A 20,006-nucleotide genomic window follows, 5' to 3' on the forward strand; every position below is an offset into this window, starting at 1 on the left:
CGAAAAAATGGAGCACATCTGATAAAACCAGGTCAGAGTATTACAAATGAGTATCTGTTCGTGTCAGGAGACCGAAGGAAATGGGGATCAGGAGCCAATAGTGAGAATCTGGAGGAGCTGGACATGAAGACACACACGCATAACTGGAACTTTGTAATTGGCACTCTTTACTGTTTACTATCACTGTCAAACATAAAGGTTATCAGTCGTCTGGTGAACCTACATGGGAAGGAGAATACTTAAAATTGCGAACTTTTGTTTTAACGAGAACTAAGAAGTTTTAAAAGAAAAAGAATTAATTTTAGCTGTTGTATTTTTTATAAATTTCATTATCTCTCTGACTCCCGAACCAACGTATTGCATTTCAGTGACGGGATCCTGAAAAAATGCATGATCTAGCCTCTTCAAACAGTCTTACTAAAATGTCCTCTAAACAATTATAGGGAATTTGTTTTTCATCCAGCGATTCTGAACAGAAATATTGTAACACCCAACAAAATAAGTATTTAACATTTTTGCATCAGGAAATAGAACAATAATAGAATTGACAAATAACACAAATTTCACCAAATAAAAGATTTGATCAGTTCTGTAATGTTGAATTATCTAGGTGTAAAATTTTTCACAAAGGTTGTCGATTTTCAAAATAAACGCCTCAAGGCGTAGTTTTTAAGTTCCTGGTGTAATTATCTATGAATTTGCCACTTCTACTACTACAAGATGTAAACAAATCTCTTTTTCATAGCAGAAATGAAAACAGGACAGACAAAACAACTGGTGATGGTATTTTGTTCACGAAAAGACCAGCGGGTAGTAACATGTACTTATATCGGTAACGCCTGGTGCCACGTCAGTGATAAAGAATTAAACTATATTTCACCTCTAAAACCTAACAATTACAATGGCTTGCTACTAAGCGTGATCAAGTTGTCTGAAAACTTTAATTCTGTTTTAACATGAAAGTGGCTCCTTGGAAATGCCACACCAGACTCGTTCTAATATGTTTATTTGTGGCAGCCCAAACCGGAATTTGCCAAGCGGCTTTCAAGAAAGACAAAACAACTAAAGTGACAGGTAAAAGTCACCATGATCACGGAACCGAATTTAAAAAGGAAAAGCGTTTTATGAACGATGGCGTCCCAAAAGGGAGAGTGGTATACTCATTTGCAACGGACAGAAACCGTTATTTACCAAGGAGACCACGGTTATATCGAGCGTTTATCGTTAAACGCCCCGTAACGCTTCAACAATCGACAACAAACGCTGAAGGACGTCAAAATATTCCATTCATGGAGGTTGAACCAAATTACCATCAACAGCTTGTAAGGGTTCATCCCATTGAGCAGCCAATTTACTTCTACCAGGAGACGCCTGATGAGCAAGAATTAACGGAATTCGAGGAACCACTAAACGACCCGTTTTCGATGTTCCATGGTATGTTTTATAAATAAACCGTGTCTATCGATAAGCTGGGCAAGCGTCCGCCCTCCATTTTGTTATAATAACTTCTAATAAGTTTCATTAATTGAAAGCCCTTGATCTTCATATGCAGAGTGAATTTAGCTGACCACTACCTGGATTTGTTTCACGCTGGCTCAGGTTCAAATCCTCGGCCACGCTTGTAAATAGCCAATTGGTTTCCCTCCCGCCAGTTAGGATTCACAACAATGCTATGTTCAATTTGAATTATTTGTGTCAGTATTGTTTACTCGACCCAACTTGTCTTCGTGCTATAAACACTGCCGAGAGTAAACAAACGTTATTTTTTATTATTATTGGTTGACACTTTTATCTTTACTCGTAGAATGTTTAATCACCGTGTAGTTATACCAAAGAGGGATGTCCTGCTCGAGCGTGTCGCATTTTCCAGTCTTCCCAGTCTTTCCCAGCTTTTTAGTTACAAACATAACTTCCGAATTACTTGAATTAGCCAGTGCACTCGCTACCAGCTGGCCCGAACTTCAAAAAAGACAAAAGAGAAAATTTACGTAGCGCCCCATACTAAACAGTAATCTTAGTTATTTTAAAGTAGTTTTAAGTCTTTTATTTAGTGGAGACGGTGTGGGCTAGTGGTTAGGGCGCCCGGAGCTTCCGGGTTCAAATCCTTCTCCCTGCCACTGGTTGGATTTGTGTCTGGTGGTCCCAAATTCAACTCCTCTACGCTTTGTATAAAGCCAACTGCAGCCTTCCACCAGTTGGGATTTTTAGCAAGTTTCTGGGTAACTTACAATATTTGTTTGCTTTTTTCAGTGTCCTCAATTAGTACAGTATTGCTAAACACTACGACACTTAATAAAGTGATTTCGATTTCTTTTTTTTCTCTTGTATGGTGTTTTTCTGTTCCGTCTTAGTGCATATCGACAGCTGTCGTCACAACCCGTGTCATAATGGTGGTAGGTGTAAAAGACTCAGACATGGACGATTCAGATGCATATGTCATCGAGGATACAGTGGTAGATTGTGCACTGGTATGTCATATAAATATATTATGTGTTATGCATCATAGAAGGAAAAGTTCGTCACAGTGGAACCCTACTGAACCAGACTCTAACGTGCCTACCAAATCTGGGTCATGAGGTGGGGCTTCTCTGATTTTGAGATTGTATTTTCAATGCCTTTCCCGCTAACGTCAGGACAGTACAGTTTTTCCCGCCTGTTGAATCCTAATTGGTTAATTCAAATTTCAGCACACCGTCCTCTTCATTGATTTTATATCCACGAAGCATAGGGGTGGGGAATTCCGCACACATTTCATATCCCCAAAACTACTAAACCCCCTTTACGGAGGGTAAAGTAGGAGTAAAGAAAATAGACATTTTTCGCTAGGACGGTTTGTTTTCCCGTTATAGACCACGTGATACTCTCTAGAGAATTGTTCTTTTATCCATCTAAAAATTATTTATTCATACGCATACGACTATTTGAAAATTTGAAAGGAAGAATTCTCAAGAGTATCATCACATGGTCTGAAATGGGGCAACAAACCGTCCAGTCTAAAAAAGTCTATTCCAATGCAGGGTGGCATCCACTTCCCATGACAACAAATTAAATCTTGACGTCTCCGCGACTGCCTTTGATCCTCTACCTTGCAATTCGAGCTGTCGTTTTCCTACATTTTTTCTTCATGTTTCTTTCTCGGCACCCAAGCTGTCACCCTTTGTAAAATAACTTGACAATTTTTTTCTCAGTTTTACGAACTAGATGCAAACCAAACCCTTGTATGAATGGAGGGAGCTGTACTGACTTAAATGGAGGCTTCGACTGTACTTGTTCATTTGGTTACAAAGGAAAAACGTGTGACCGTAAGCATAAATATACCTGTATACAAATACATAATTTTATACACTACAGGCAGAGAGGTGTTAACTTTTTGCCCCATCCAGGGCGCCAGGATTTTCCATTCTGTAAACGTGTTAACTTACCTGAAAATTAGACCTGAAAGTTCTAATTTTGGCGCTCGAAAGATGAGCTGGAGCACTTTAACTTTCACGTGCCGTTTAAATTTAAAAGAAAAGTTCACACAAAGAGTTTTATTGGGTTCAGTAAAACAAAAAAATCTCAATCTGTGTTACCGAAAATGTCCTAGCTAGAAAACGTCACATTTGCTTTAATTTCATATTCTTCATATTTTACAGTAACAATTCAAAAAAGGAACAAATTAAGTGTACTGAAGAAACACCCTGAACAGGAACTGCTTCCCTAAATTTAGGGCATCCTAGACATAAGTTATTAAACAAATAAAATAAAAAATTCACATTTACACAATCTTCTAATAAATGAACGTTTACATGTTGTCAATAGGGGTAAATTTAACCAAGACTATGACTCCGTCTATTTGTTTTTTCTAGAGCAGGCCATGTGCAAAACTAATCCATGCAAAAATGGAGGCTCGTGTACAGAGCTGGACTCTGGCTTCCAGTGCAGTTGTTTACCTGGGTATCGTGGCAAGAGATGTCAAGGTATTCTGTAGTTAAGTTCTTTAAGCAAGCAGTTTCTAAATGTCATGATCAGTTTCTACTGTTATGCTGCGTCCGCTGATAAGACAAACACGTTTAAAGATCATAGAGCTTTCAATTGTTTTTTATCGTAAGGAAAGAACATCAAGAAGGTATTATTTCAGTACTGTTCTATTCCTTTACCGTTCTGTTACAGAAACAAGTTATTGCTACACAACTCCCTGCAAAAATGGAGGCACGTGCACAGAAACGGACACGGGTTTTGAATGCATCTGTCCATCACAGTGGAACTGCATAGACTGTAGTTGTAGTGGTAAGAGGCGGCACTCTCCTCAACAGAGTTGAGTTTGAATTGATCTTGTCAGTTGCCAATAATCCAATCCTCATTACGATATTTATTTTCCAGCCGCAATAAAACATTCCCTGGATAATTGTTCTCCAAATCCCTGTCAGAATGGAGGCAGCTGCTTTTCAACTCGCGATGGTTTTAAATGTCTCTGCAGACAAGGATACAAAGGAGAAGCTTGTGAAAGTAATATAATCACTCACTCTCATATTTTTGTGCTTTACTAGTGACAATTTGGATGGGCGTACACATCATTAATCTTCTGCGAATCAAGTAAATGAAAAACATTAGGGTGGGCTTGGAAACACTACAACCAAAACTCAAATTTGCTATCTCATCTCTGATTGTATACCCTTTATCAGACCGGAAGTGAGGAGAACGCTTCTCCTAGTTACAAATCCTAGTACGGATTTTTAATTTTCTTTTAGTCTATTCTGTTATCACGGGCCTGTAGGTCAGTAATATATTGCTTTTTCAAAAAAAGAAGAAAAATACAAGCGGTACTAAATAAGCGAAACTACTCATATATGTTTTTACCAGAGTATAAATTGTGTAAATTTGACTTTTATAAAAGCGGAAAGCCGCACCCCCCTTCAGTGCATCCAGCTACCTCAGGTCAAAATTGGACCCCCCCCCCCCCACAACAAAACTGGAAAGGTAAATAAAGGATCACATCAAGAAGATTCCCATACACCGTATTCATAAGGTGGTCCTCTCCCTTATTTATTTTTGCAGTGGTTGAATTTTGTAAAGCTGAGCCATGTCTTAATGGTGGAACTTGCAAAGAAACACCTTTAGGGTACAGCTGCCTTTGTAGAAGTCGATTTCGGGGCAAAAACTGTGATGGTAAGTATACGTGGTGTAACCCAACCAAACAAAGGTCCCAACCAAACAAAGGTCAACCAAAAAAAAAATTGATCGTGCGCTAGAGGAAAAGACTTTCGGACAGTTTTGCCTCTGAAACAAGGGCCTCCATGAATAATAAAAAAACCCCTTCCAAGTCTTGGTAATCCTTTGAGAGAAAGTCGAAAGAGTGCCTTATATTTCTTATTAGAGACAGTAAAGGACGGAAAGACACCATTTCATTAAAGTTGTGCCTGTCTTAAAAAAGACAGAACCCTTAGGGACTATAACAATGCTATTCTCATTTGATAAGACAATAAAGAGTAGCATTAACTCTTATTTCTCATTGATAGTAAGCTATTTAAAATACGTTTGCTAACAGCGATTTATTAGGGCTGCTGGCGTCTGTTGTCAAATTTTGAAAAAAAATATCTAGGGTGAATACGAAGTCTTAAGTGTGTATGCGAGGATTTGAAATTACCAAACTGATGCCAGAGTCTTATGCGTCCGTCCTCTTAATGGTTATAAATTGCGTAATAACACAGTCAAATTGTCTACATATAGTCTAATAGTCTATTCTTGACTTATAGCAGCACAAATGCATGTATCATTTAAAAATCTACTTATTGACGTACTGACCATTCTTTGTGTGATCTTGTTAGTGGAGAATCACTGCCGACCCACTAACCCGTGTAAAAATGGCGGCTTGTGTGTTGAAATGGACGATGGGTATAAATGCAGATGCAAAGGTGGATATAAAGGAGTCGATTGCGAAGGTAAAGTTTATTCTGTTGAATGCATTCCTGGTAAAAGAAATGATGTTTTACATTTGCAAGTTACCCAAGAGTCTGGTATCTCGGCAGGAATTTCGACGTAATGGTTGGCCCGATTCTTGGGCAATCCCTTTGTTTCCTGTATAACTGGACGACACATAAATAAATTAAGTTCTAAATGCTGCAGACAATTCTAACATACACGGCATTTTCATATATTTAATTACTGTGACATTTTGAGCCGAACACTTGGAAATATATATACAAGCTTTGACGTTTCCTTTCTTGTAATAGAAAAGGAATACTGCACTCCAAATCCCTGCAAAAACAGTGGAATCTGCACCCTTCAGCAAGAAGGATATATGTGCTCATGTCAACCTGGCTACAGAGGAGAAATATGCCAAAGTAGGTGAAATATTTTGCGAAATTTGCTTGCAGTGATGAAACTTTACGGCAGTCTCAGTTTTTACGGCAGTCTCAGTATATTTTTGTTTTCAACGTCTAGAAAATTTTAAGTCGTTTAGTTGTTCATTCACCATGTTGACTTTCCTTAAATTAACAACTACTTCATCACTAAGGCGACCACAGCTTTAGCTAATGCACTTCACATCATTTTATTGTGTTTTATTTCAAAAAAGTTCAGGATTTGTGTGTGTCCAATCCATGTCTGCATGATGGAACATGTTTTGGAATGGATAACAACACATTTAAATGTCTTTGCATGGGGGGCTGGAAAGGAGAACGTTGCCATGGTAAGTAAGGACTTTAAAGCCACGCGTTTTTATTTATTGCAATATACATACATATTTATTTCTCTCTATCCAATCACCTCTGTTAAATGTGTGAGTAAGAAGTAAGCATATCTGATTAAGATGAACAATGTGAAATGAGGTAGGTATCCGGCTCACATGTAAAACTTCAATAAAATCAAAATAATATGTTGTTGAAGAAAGGAGAGCTCGGAATGTTAAAAGAAAAGTACAATTTAAAAAAAATCTGTTTTGTAAAAACTGTGGAGCAACATAGAAGCACAGTTTGCAATGATAAAACAAACCGAAAGCGATTCTCATATGAATGACTGTTTTTTCACATGTGAACGTTTTAGAAAAAGACTTGTGTGTTCCCAACCCGTGCAAGAACGAAGGTCACTGTGAACCTCTTGGATTCTCTTTCCAATGCCACTGCGCAGTGGGCTACAAAGGAACACACTGCGAAGGTAAACAGCTTTTTAAAATAGCTGAAAGCAGAAAAAGATATTTTATAGTATGACCGAGCAAGTTACATCATCGTGATTGACTGAAAGCAGGCTAATTTATCGTGAAGTTTAAAAGTTGACTGCAGTGCAAATTAATGCGAGCGCGTTCGTATAATAAAAGAGTAATCGTATGAAAGATTGAGCAATTAAGGACTAACACCAGTACATTTTTAAAAAATTCTTTCAAATTACACTCGCTTAAAGAAACTTTCAAATATCACTGGTAGTGTAAATTTTTAAATGCGCTTGCATTAATACCTTTACCTATACAAATACATGAAATCACTTCCTTTGACTCGTAAACTGTTTGAATTTGTTATTAAGAGGTAAAATCTGTCACTCATATAATTTCTACATGACATTGTTCCCTAAATCGTCTATCCCATTCCATATTTTTGTCCTATGTGCAGAGCTTGCATGAGATAAAACCACTGGCCGTCAGATAACCATACTCGATTTGTTTTTTGTCTTTTTTACTGCCCTTGCTTTCAGTTACAATGTTTTTACATGACGCACGCCGATGATATTAGCGCTCCCAAACAATAAAATCTTGTCTCTTATTTTTCTTGTTTCGTTATGAAAACGTTTCCTATTGCTTGGAACATCAACATGGCTGCCATGAACACGCTATTTAGCACGCAATATTTATCCAACCCTGTCTCACGTAATTTATTTGTATTAACGTGATAATTTAGCTAAGGATCCTTGTAGCCCTAATCCATGTCACCATGATGGCCGGTGTGTCAGCCATGGCGAGGCTGACTTTGAATGTGGTTGTACTCGAGGATACATCGGATTCAAGTGCGAAAGTAAGTTAATTTGCTTAATATAACTTTCTAACTAAATGTTGTCAGTCAGAAGTAAATGGCTTGTTTTTGTAAGTCGTATCTCTTGCATTACATGTACACATCGAATGAAAGTCGGATTCGTTTGTGATTTATCTGCCATAATTTACTTTGGTAAGATCAATACTTGTTCCAATTAAATTCAGACCTCTTTTCTTTTTCTTTCAGGAGCAGACCCGTGTTATCCCAATCCCTGCACATATGGAGGAACATGTGAGCGAACAAAGGACAGCTTCACTTGTAACTGCCCCCCTGGGAGGGTGGGTGAATTGTGTGAGGGTAAGAGACTGAAAACACTCTAACATGTAAATCTGGAGTCAGTTTACCGTGTTATCTTGGCTTACTCTCAATTGGTTCTCTTTTTAATTGTGTCATCATTTCATTTCAATTGTTCATTTTCGTATAGTACATAGCAAAATCATCTTCTACTTGGTTTTAAATGCACCATAATAAATTTTCATCCAAGGGCACAAAAGTAACACAACCCTGTCCCTCATGGCTGTCAAAACAAGTAACGTCAAGGACCATGGTCACTCAGATAGCCCCGTATGGGCATTAGAGAGTGAGAGGGTTAAGGAAAAAACTAACACGCCCGAGAAATTTGTCGTGCCACATAAGTACGCGGAAAATGTTAAGAGCACAAGAGAAGTGTATTGAGACGAAAAAGACGGAGCGGGATACTTCTCAGACTTCTCGAGCGTTCTTGGAAATTTACAAATGGTTATTTAGCTCAATAATGCACGAGAAGCAAGTTGACTATTTCAGTGATTTACTTTCAATTTATGATCGGTCGTTCACCACAGAAATCGATCCGTGCTTACCAAACCCCTGTCAGAATGAAGGAGCTTGTTATGGACTCAGCCATGGCGACTACAAATGTACTTGTACCAAGGCTTTTGTTGGCGCACTCTGTTCAAGTGAGAATACTTAGAATATTTGTTAAATAAATTACAGCATTTTTTAAATAAATTACACTATAATCCAACTCTGCTTTTTTACGGGAATTAGCTTTTTTCAGCATCACCTATGCACTAGCCGATTTATCAAAGAAACCTATTTTTTGTTTCAGAAATTTTACGAAAACGGGGAGTTTTCCATTTCCATTTTTATAGAAGATTGACTAGCTCCCATTGTGTCTGTCGATTGTTAGACGGCCCCTGCGCTGCGTAACCAATCAGATTTCCCGTTTAGCTGACAGTCAGTCACTAGGTTGACAGTTTGAACTAATATCTTTTCAAGGTTACAGAGTATCATATTGCCCCTCATTAGCTATTTTCTGATTTAACAGCAATCAACAAAGAGATTAGCAATCTTTCTGGGAAGCGCCTCACTCGTAACCCAGTCTCATCTTATATGTTACGAAATGGCGAAAATCTAAGAGTTAATATGGAAATTAAAACAACGTTTTTAGGAGTTAGCAATATGAGCAAGTACAGGGTAATACTTCCCTAAATTGTTTCCATTTAGACAATTTCTAGTAAAGTTTATACAGAGTATATGTAGAGCAAAGTTATAAACAATGTATTAGTTTTTACCAGTAGTGTCCTCAGATTTCTTTAGAGCACTTGTCATTGTCTGATATATTTTTAGTTCCAGATCCCTGCATACCAAGCCCATGCTTACACAATGGAACTTGTCTGAATACTGGCGACACATTTCAGTGCCATTGTCCATCAACATTTTCTGGAAAGCGATGCGAACGTATGTTCAGTTGAATTTTATTTACGGCGAAAATCTCATTTGTCCAGTACGTCTGTGTCTTTCAACTTTTTACATCTGTTTTCATTTTCCGATTTAAATTTGCACAAAGTACTGGCTGAAGCTGATCACGGTTTCTACAAGATAGATTCAGTATGCTACAATTAAAAATGACCTAATTAAACTAACCTCGTATGATGATAATTTTTACAGTTCAGTCCAAATGCACTCCAAACCCTTGTCTTAATGACGGCACATGTCGTGACGTAGATGTTGGTCGTGGTTACGTATGTTACTGTTCTATTGCACACTTGGGACCAAACTGTGAAAGTGAGTTTCTCGGCATCAGGCAATGTTGTCTTGATCATAATTTGCAAAACAAAACCGAAAGCCATGATACATTTCACTCCACTGAAGGATAACTTACGCTAAATTTTAATTGTGATGGCGGCTTTTAACAACATATTTTCCTTTTTCAGTTTTTGTATCGGATACCTTGTTGTGTTGTGTTTTGCTGTGTTTTGTTTTGTTTTGTTTTGTTTTGTTTTGTTTTGTTTGGCAAGCATTTGCTAATGACAACTAAATGAATCTTGCAGCCACTCGGGAAATAGTGCGGGTAAATTTTCGTAGAAGTAGTTAAGCTGCTCTGTTAATCCAGTTCGTGTCTGCTAGAGCAAGTAGTGCAACTTGAATAACGTTATTTCTTCACCTGACTGTTTTGTTTTATTCAATTTCAGAAACCAACTTGTGCTTTCGTCACAACCCTTGTCAAAATGGTGGCACGTGTAAAACTGATGGAAACAACATAGCTTGTCAGTGTGCACCGGGATACTTAGGATCACACTGTGAACGTAGGAATTCAAAAACCTATGCTTATTTCTTATCCCTCTCTTAGAAATATTGCTTGGAGAAATTTTAATTATTTATTTCTTCAATTTTTATTTAAAGCCATAAATCAATTCTGTTTTGGCGTCAGTGGAGGTTGTACATATCAGTAAACATTTTTGTATCTAAAACAAGGCGAAATGTTGTTTATTGGCAATACATTGAAAAACAATCATCTCAAATATCTTTAAGATATAGGCCCTCTTGCTACTAAGTTTAATTTCATGTGATTTCGCAAAATATTATTTTCTATCTGTAGAATTAAATTTTTGCCATTCATCACCTTGCAAAAACGAAGGAACATGCACTCCCAAGACAGATGGCTTTGAATGTGATTGCAAACAAGGATATTTTGGGAAAACATGTGAAGGTAAAGGACCATCATCAAGCATCCGGGATGAGTTGGCTGTGTAGAAAAAATAGTATTAGAGGCAAAGCCGTGAGAGACAATTCGTGAAGCCCAAATTCATCTTGTTATTGCTGGCATTTTTTGATGTTTTACTTTTGACATTTGGGGACAGATGCATCTTAAAGACTTTTATTCCGAAGTTTTCGTTTTCTCTAAACTTAAAATATTGCATTTTTCTGAGTGGGCATGAAACCGATTGAAAAAAGAGACCTTACAGAGGCAACAACTACAAGCAATAATTTAAGTATACACTCTTTTTTTTTCTAAGAATGTTGTTTTTCCGGCCAAGGCTGAATATTCTTATTTTTGGCGAATTTTAGGCTGAAAATATTCTTGTGAATATTCTTAGATTATAGCGTATGATATGTCTGTTTTCGAATGCCTTTGCTGTCGGATGGTGTTACGTAATTATGAAGCCAGCATGCAAGACTGTATTGTGGAGGCGCGCCTTTCTATTCTAGGTGGTCTCATGGTTAGTACAGGCGGTCCGAGTTCGAATTAGCCGGATCCAACTGTAATTTCTTTCGCAAATGGCTAGTGCTGTTTTTGTTGCTTTTTGGCTAGTTTTGCCGTTTAGAGAAAGGAATAGTTTTTTACGGTTTAGTTAAAAACATATAATTGTACTGTATTTACAGATTTTCAACCCGCAAAATTATATTCTTTTGAAAATCTCAGCCTTGGGTTCATTCGTAAAATATTCTTAACATTTCGCAAATGTCATCCTCGATATTCTTATAAAATGTACTCATTACAAAAAAAAAAAAAAGGAAAGAGTGTATGAAATACAAGTAGTAACATAACACTCCGGCTGTGTAAAGTTTTCTTCTATTCAGGTACAGATCAGATTTGTCAACAAAGACCTGTATTTTGAAATTGTTTGTATATTTTTCAGCTTTGAGTAGTCACTGCTTTCCAAACCCTTGTAAAAATGACGGCTTGTGTGCTGAAGTGCAAAACCACGATGGTTACATCTGTGTGTGTAAGGAAGGATTTGTTGGAGCACATTGTGAAAGTACGAAACTACAGTTCAACCGTTATTTGTACATACTTAGCAGACAGTCTGTATGGAGATTTTCAAATGTCAGAGTTTTATTTACATATGTCGTAATCCACAAAGGTTCTCTACCACATTGCATTCTGGGTGTGTGCTGTACAATCCTACTCAGGAACATAATTCATCAGCATAGACCCTTGTTGAGTTATTTCTGACTTACGGACTGAATTTCTGCCTCGAAGGAACGTCTCCAGGTTTCGGAATACCCTTTTTAACGCCTTTCTATTCTAGGTTAAAGCTACTATAACGAAAAGCTATTTTACGAAAGGTGAAAATGAAAATTTTTAGATTATACTGTAACCTTTTCGCTCCTGAGGCAAAGCGTGGTTATGGTGTTATTCTCAATTTCGAGTGCCTGTATGACATCCCAGAGTGTGAACATTCAAATGAAGTCTATCGAGCATCGCATCCCTGTGGTGGGTGTTGCTGAATATCTTTTTTTTCCGAAAGCGTAATTTTTCAACAATTTGTTAAGTTGAAGTTCTTTGCTATCTTACTCATGCCAGGAAAGGACATGTGCATGCCCAATCCCTGTCAACACGATGGCACGTGCTTACAGGCTCATAATAATCGTGGATACCACTGCCTCTGTCATGCCGGTTGGCGCGGATATGCCTGTGAACGTAAGTAGGAAAATATTATAAAGCTCAATGTTTCTAAACAGACATTACTTGGACAAACGACATCTCTTTGAAAGCATTGTTTTTCAAATCTTAGTCAAACCGAGTAACTATAGTAGTTCATATTGGAAAATTTACTGCGATGATCATTCTTCGCTTTCATCTACAACCGCAGTTCATATATGAATTATTTCATTTATGTTTCACATCATTTCACTCCTCGCGGAAAGATATGAACTCAATTAATTGACCTCGCTCCCAATGTGTGGCATCATAGCTCAGTTGGTAGAGCATCGCACCGGTATCGCGGAGGTCACGGGTTCGAATCCCGTTGAAGCCCTGATTTTTTCAGGCTTCTTCTTTCCAGTTACTTAAATTGGAAAATTTACTGCGACGATCATTCTTCCCTTTCATCTACAACCGCAGTTCATATATGAATTATTTCATATAAACTTCAAATCATAGTACTTCAATACCTGTTTTCAATTTTATCTTCGTTTTGATCAAAACATACCTTGTTTCATATCTTTGCTGATATCTTACTGTTTTCGCCTGTGATAATGTTTCACTTCTAGTTATTGCTGTCCTTGCTTCATGGGTTAGTGAAATGATTCTCAAAAGTTTTAAGTGACATGTAAAAAATTCAAAAAACTAAAAATCAAAGTGAAACAGTACTTCCACAAAATTGATGTTGTTTCTTCTTTTAAACAGGAACTGATCTTTGCTATCCCACAAGCCCTTGCCTCAATGGAGGAACATGTTTCAATGCATTGGACACGTTTATTTGTCACTGTCCGCTGCGATACTCGGGAAAACATTGTGGAAGTAAGAGAATACCACTTTAACTTGTTTCGGTTCCTTTGGTCTCACCTAAGTAAATTACTTTGACTGCTGAGATAAATCAGGGTTACGTTGCACTGTACTCTCTAAAAAGGCGGGAAAAACTTAACAACCAACAAACTGAGCAGCAACTGCATTGCTTCTATTTAGATGACAAGTGCAAGCGTTGTGACATCAACGCAAACTGCGTAAACGGAACGTGTGAATGCAACCACGGATTTGTTGGCAATGGTTTTACGTGTACACGTAAGTAGAAGTGACCATCCTCATACTACGTTTAGATTTTACTGTTTAACTCTAGTTTTTGTCCCTCTTTAACGCAAAGGGCAAATTAATTGTTCTTTCGTTGATTCCAGTTGTAACTGATACAAGTGTTTCTAATTCTTGTTTTACTAATCTGAACTCAGCCGTGACTTTTTCCTTTGCACTATATTCTATTATCGTCAGTGGTCATTTGCGATGCAACAATTCAGATTTTGAAAAGATCTGAGGTGGTCTTTATGTGTTCTTGTAGCAGCACAATGATACAGATGTAAAACGAATTTTCATTAATTATTTTAGTCGTTGGAGATCCGTGCCAACCTAACCCATGTGAAAATGGCGGGAGGTGTAATCCGGGACATGGTGAAAAATTATTTGAGTGTGTCTGCCGTGAAGGATTTACTGGGGGTAAATGTGAAGGTGAGATTCCCCGTGATGCGTGTTATTGCGCCATTTTATGAAACACAATAGGTAACTGTTGCTGAAAAACGTCGTTTCTTTGACAGTAAAGACCTCGACCAAAAATGACAAAATGTCGTGTAGCTATAGGGAAAGCAATTGGCTTTAAAGTTATTCAACTCTGTATAAAATTTATATCCTAGCATACAATCGTATAACTAATGAAAAAAGAAACACTGTTAATTATCTCGTACGTTAAGATTCACTGACCGACAGGTTTCTTCAGTTGAATTTGAATTCAGTCTGATGGCGGTGTACTTGAATACCTCTTGCATGTGAAGCTGCAAGCACAAATCAGCCATAAAACTCAGCCTTGTGTTTTTCCTTTGTAGTGTCTAAGAGTGCCTGTATGTCAAATCCGTGTGTAAATGGGGGAACGTGTGTAGATGTGACAAACAATGATGGCTCCCTATTGGAGGGCGTGATATTCACAAACCATTCTCAATACAAGTGTGTTTGTCCCAAGGGCTACGCAGGAAACACCTGTCAAAGTGAGTTAAAATAGCGTCGTTTAGGTAATTGCAACTTCCACTAAACGAACAAACCTCTGGCTATATGACAACGGATAGTTTTTTTTTTTTTTTTTTTTTTTTTTTGCCGGGGTCACTCATTCCATCTCAGATCAGTAAATATTAGTAACATCAGGGTTTCATAGAATTAAAGTTAGCAGAAATTTAAGAAACATTTGACCAAAAACGGGACTTTTTATGTACGCTTCATGATGATCCTGAAATTAGAGAGTCAATCGAGACGATGAAAGGCCTATAAATAAAAATAGTTTAGGATGTTTCCGATGTTAAAATGCAATTTTGCAGATTGCGTCATATTGATGGTAAAACTCATTTTAATCCCAAAGAGCAAACACATGTATCTTCTCCTTATATGCAAAACGTGACAGGAATAAAGAAAATTAAATGGGCTACAATATTATTTTAATTATGTGAAAACCAATTTGTTAAAAGTGCCTGTTTGGGAATCCTTTACTAAGTCTCTATATTGTATTTAACAGAACTGGTGATGACAAATCCGTGTTCCACTCACCCCTGTTTCAGCAATGGCACGTGTTTTGACGATGCAAACAGCGCTGGCATGAATCTAAAGCTGATCAACGCTCTTGATTTCCGTTGCTTCTGTCCGATTGGATACAGTGGGATTGTCTGCGAAAGTAAGATGAAAAAAACTCTTTTCTCTGTCACAGTCCTGATTTATTAATAAGTATTTCCGAGAGATTATCAAGGTAAGAGAGTGAATCCCCATATGGGCCTTATACCCAAGGTAATCCCTCTTAAGTTTATTATTATTATTATTATTATTATTATTATTATTATTATTATTATTGTAAACAATTATTGGATGAGAATAATCAAGGTCGAGGTAGGGGTTATCAGCCGAAGCCGAAGGCTGAGGCTGATAACCCCTACAAATCTCAAACAAATCCCAAACAGAATATCTAAGACAGCGTCAAAATTTTATAAAAAACGTTTGGCCGTCGTAGTTCACGTTATCTCGAATACACGGAATTTTCCCATTTGGAGTTGTTGTTTTTGAAAAGAACGGCAAACAAATGAACAAAGAATTTAAGCACGCGTACACAGCCACTGTACTCGTTGCCGTTGCCGTTAAGGTTCGCCTATTAAACTCCCTAAAGCCGAATGAACGGCAAAAGAATAAACAGCCCAACAGGCACAAAGCAAACGAAAGCCCAGCCTAACATGAAGATGGCTGAGAGTGCAGAAAACATCTATGCTATGAAACGTCTTTTGAAAATCCAAACATAAAATTAACAAGTTGACGTCAGTTTTTTTATGCGTCTGTCCTCTTGTTGATGATAAATTGCGTCATAACATTGTCAAAGTGGCTGTGGAACCACGAGCCGCAGGCGAGTGGTTCCGCAGTAAACTTTTACAATGTTTTGACGAAATTTATCATTAATAAGAGGACAGACGAATAAAAAACTGCCGTCCATTTGGTTTTAGAATAACAAGACCCCAAAATGGTCAAATGTCCGGAATAAATGAGGGGAAAAGACGCCGTAAACTAAGATAAGTGAATTTTATTCAAAATGACGCAAACATTGTTGATAGCTTTTCTCGCTTTTTGATTGGCTACTCAAAAAAGTCCATAAAATCTCATTGGTTAAAAAGTTGTCTGTTTGACAGCTGAAAGTTGAACTTGAAAACTTGCATAAATTAAAATTTTATCCGTCTGTACTCTTATTGATGATGAAAATGAGCCAATCACTGCGCGAGAAATTAGACAGTTACTGTAAAATAGCTTCTCGCAGTTCCCGCCATTTCGTCTCGGCTAGTTGCGAGAAAGTGACTTCGGCTGTCCACGCATCGCGCGAGTAACATCCTCGGAAGAACTGGGTACCATGTCTAAAAATAACTTAAGAGGGATTACGTGGGGTATAAGGTCTATATGGGGATTCACTCTCTTACCTTGATAATCTCTTGTTGGAAACATATTATGAAACAATGCAAATTGTTTTGTCTCGTCAGAGTGAAAAACATCTTGCAGCGATTGCTCTCTTCCAACAACAGCGTCATTATTTTACTTTTGTTTTAACAGTTGCCCGATCAGCATGTCATTCAAGCCCATGCCTTCACGGAGGAACATGTCTTGACTCTTCTAATACTGCAGATGTAGCGTTCAACGCTAATGGTTACAAATGCCTCTGTTTTGAAGGTTTCGTTGGAATGAACTGTGAAGGTTAGTGATGATTCCTTCATACTTACATAACATCAAAATAGGCGTAGAGAGTAAATAACGTCTTGTCAATACTTGTTATGGGAACAGCAAGATACCGGCCCAACGTGCTTCCTGGTATTACGAAATGTATATTTTACTCAGTGTTTGCCATGAATGTTCTACCATTACAAACAGAAAAGAAGATACATTTTAAAATTTGACTTGATCTTTCACGCATATTACGGTGTTTTGTCAGGTATAAATGCTTCTTCTTTGGGTCTTAAGCCATCTTCCGAAGGAAAAAGATGGCGGCTGTACATCTTACTACAATACCATGCGAACCTTGCACAGCTTAGAAAGTGAAGGAATTCCAAAGCCATATTTTTGCACTTTTTAATTTTCCCCTGCGCTAACGACATTGTGAATGTTAAGTTCGAGGGTTTTAGAACTTCTTTGTGCATTTTTAGGATTGTGTATTTTAGTGTCCTCTCTTATAAGTTGAACAAAATCGATACATGTGGCCCAAGCTCAATTCACCATCATGTAGTGTTTGGGATGTATGAATCAAATGTTCTCTCTACTGTACAACGAGATCATAACTTTTGCTTGTGTGCTCAACTTTCTCTGCTTTTTAAACACTTTGTAACTAATTCATTCAGATATCGATTAACTGTAACCAATTGATTCACATTTTTCATATATAATTTACACAGCTAGTTCATCTTCTTCAATTAAGACTCCTCTGATCACAGGTAAGAGATTATAATCTATAGCAGTTGCTATTACAAACTGGTTCCCAACAGACCTGGCGTAACAATTCTCACGGAACCGGTTCACATTGGACCACTGAGTGCCAAGAATCGGACTGGGTAGTCTTCCTGTTAATGAAGTAGAAAGAAAAGCAGCCAATTCAGTACAGTCAGTCTCAAAACGGACTGGTCCATTCAAGGACCAAACACTATCCAAACTGGAGCAGGGATTTGTTGCGAGTCCAAACAATCTGAGATGCCTTTGGAACCGACCATGCATTACGGATAGCAGGTCTCGTGTGCAAATGACTCATACATAATAAGGGTAGTCATAAATTGCACCTTTTTTCAATCCCGCGTGTCAAGAAAAATAGAAATTGCTCTCATAAATAGTCATTCATTTATCTGCTTTATTTTCCAGAAGTTTCCTTACAGGGAACATCCAAACCGCTAACCGTACATTTCTACAAACCAACAGGTCAGTCATATTTCTCATGACTTCTACTTTGTAAGAAGTAAAACATATTTTTCCTTGTTTTAAAAGCCGCAAAAACACCTCGCATTATTTCCTGTTCTATCAAACGTATGAAAACTTAGCCTAATAGCGCTCTTCCCTTTTTGTCGACATAATAAAAATGCTGTAGCGGCTGCAAAACTGTTATTTTCCACCAAGATAGAGGAATGGTCCTTAATCACCTTGATAAAACTTGACCTGCATCACAAGAGAAAAAGTTCGCTTGAATAACCTTTAACAATTGTGAGGATCGAGTTTTGCATTGGTAGTAGCGTATCTGGTAAGAAAATGTTACACTCGGTTCTAATTTCAGTAATTCTACGTAGTCAATTCGTAGTCAATACCCTTCAATTTTTCTCCTAAAGGCTGACAGCAAAGCTGATGCATGTCTTCCTCTTTCTTCTAAACTTACAGTCACCATACTTCCAGTTACTATATAATTTTCAAAAAAAACTTTAGGATATACAGAAGCAGATTGACTTTTACTTCACAGAGTGAAAATGTTTCTTGGTACCAGAGATATTCTGATATTTTTCTATAACTACTCAGTGGCTGGGTATAAGTAAACTGCATTAGCGGTTTCGACATTGCTGCCTTCATCAGGGTTCATAAATACTTGCCTGTAATTTTATCTGAAAATTCCACGCCGGGAAGCAATATTTCTTTATCCACCTTTCTCAAGACGCGACACAGTGTTCAATACTGTTATTACACTTTAATTGTAACAAGTTTCCTTTTCACAGTTGATGTGGTAGACGTGAACGCATCACCCGGCGGCGGACCAAGAGGTAAGGTACCTCAACTGTATGTTTTCTTCTTTTTTTTTCACGGGAAGCCGGCCGATAATTACAGCTGTAACAGGAGGTATCTATATATAAAGGTTGGCTCCTGACTGTGCCCGTACTTGGGCCAGTTTTACCTTGAGTAGCCCTTCTATCCAGGCCCTCGTTCTAGCAATGAATGAAAGCAGTAAAAGCCAAAGTCCTCGTCGCAAACATATTTCCATCGTATCCACCGCCAAACAGTTTTCTGATACTGATTACGTAGCCCTAAGTTAAAAACATTGCTGCATTAAATCTGCGTGGTTGAAACTAATTTATGATCAAAGACGTGAATTATTATTCAAACCATAAGTATTATAAATCTCGCGGCACTGCTATGCCATCAGTACGGGATTTTTCGGCCTGAATCTCACACAACTCTTTAACAGGCAGTGAAATTGAAAACCTCAAAAACTAATTTTGGCTCTAATCCAATGTAGCTGTACCTCTTGTTATAACTCCACAAGTGCCAAAGGAATCCGTACTGGTGGGAGCTGCAGCAGAACTACCGAAAACGACCCTTCCTGCGGCGGTTCCATCGAATCCCAATGTTGGTCTCACAGCGCAGGTTGAAAAGTCACATCAGAACCAAGTTGGTGTTATTGTAATTCCACAATCACCGCAACCACTTACAAGGACAAGCACTGGAAGTCAACCTCCTCCCCGACCTCCCATAATCCACGCTAACGGTCCTTCCAGTTCCCTAGGTATGTTCCCTGATATTCAGGTAGTCATAAAAACAAGGGAATGGGCCGTGACAACAACAACAACAACAACAACAACAACAACTTTGTACTGAGCGAGAAATTAGAAATTATATGAACAAAAATAAGTTAAAATAAAAATAGTACATGGCCAAACAGCGGGAAAACAACTATTCATGATGTCATCAATAATAATATACTTATAGTACCTGGCCCCTAGTGACTTCTGTAAACAATTTTGTTCAAGTATTTTGAGTCCCTCCGAAGTGTAGCGCGAAATGAT

At 37.9% G+C, this 20,006-nt stretch overlaps 1 protein-coding gene across 1 annotated transcript in view; it reads left to right on the forward strand.

Annotated features, from left to right (window-relative positions):
• The first annotated feature begins 869 nt into the window (after nt 1-869).
• Nucleotides 870-20,006, forward strand: part of LOC145494655 (uncharacterized) — a 26,635-nt gene continuing 7,498 nt past the window's right edge. Inside the window, exons 1-30 of the mRNA XM_081474188.1 lie at nt 870-1,434; nt 2,352-2,468; nt 3,189-3,302; nt 3,849-3,959; nt 4,153-4,269; nt 4,363-4,488; nt 5,038-5,148; nt 5,808-5,921; nt 6,213-6,323; nt 6,557-6,670; nt 7,024-7,134; nt 7,869-7,982; nt 8,187-8,297; nt 8,822-8,935; nt 9,609-9,719; nt 9,930-10,046; nt 10,454-10,567; nt 10,861-10,971; nt 11,903-12,022; nt 12,571-12,687; nt 13,396-13,509; nt 13,675-13,770; nt 14,086-14,205; nt 14,577-14,735; nt 15,254-15,409; nt 16,816-16,956; nt 17,649-17,687; nt 18,106-18,162; nt 18,942-18,986; nt 19,460-19,726. Coding sequence (XP_081330314.1) covers nt 957-1,434; nt 2,352-2,468; nt 3,189-3,302; nt 3,849-3,959; nt 4,153-4,269; nt 4,363-4,488; nt 5,038-5,148; nt 5,808-5,921; nt 6,213-6,323; nt 6,557-6,670; nt 7,024-7,134; nt 7,869-7,982; nt 8,187-8,297; nt 8,822-8,935; nt 9,609-9,719; nt 9,930-10,046; nt 10,454-10,567; nt 10,861-10,971; nt 11,903-12,022; nt 12,571-12,687; nt 13,396-13,509; nt 13,675-13,770; nt 14,086-14,205; nt 14,577-14,735; nt 15,254-15,409; nt 16,816-16,956; nt 17,649-17,687; nt 18,106-18,162; nt 18,942-18,986; nt 19,460-19,726 — 3,847 coding nt within the window. The 5' untranslated portion in view covers nt 870-956. The remainder of the gene's footprint in view (nt 1,435-2,351; nt 2,469-3,188; nt 3,303-3,848; nt 3,960-4,152; nt 4,270-4,362; nt 4,489-5,037; nt 5,149-5,807; nt 5,922-6,212; nt 6,324-6,556; nt 6,671-7,023; nt 7,135-7,868; nt 7,983-8,186; nt 8,298-8,821; nt 8,936-9,608; nt 9,720-9,929; nt 10,047-10,453; nt 10,568-10,860; nt 10,972-11,902; nt 12,023-12,570; nt 12,688-13,395; nt 13,510-13,674; nt 13,771-14,085; nt 14,206-14,576; nt 14,736-15,253; nt 15,410-16,815; nt 16,957-17,648; nt 17,688-18,105; nt 18,163-18,941; nt 18,987-19,459; nt 19,727-20,006) is intronic.

The sequence above is a fragment of the Orbicella franksi genome, chromosome 8 (genome assembly GCF_964199315.1).
Source record: "Orbicella franksi chromosome 8, jaOrbFran1.1, whole genome shotgun sequence".
In the NCBI taxonomy this organism is placed as follows: Eukaryota; Metazoa; Cnidaria; class Anthozoa; order Scleractinia; family Merulinidae; genus Orbicella; species Orbicella franksi.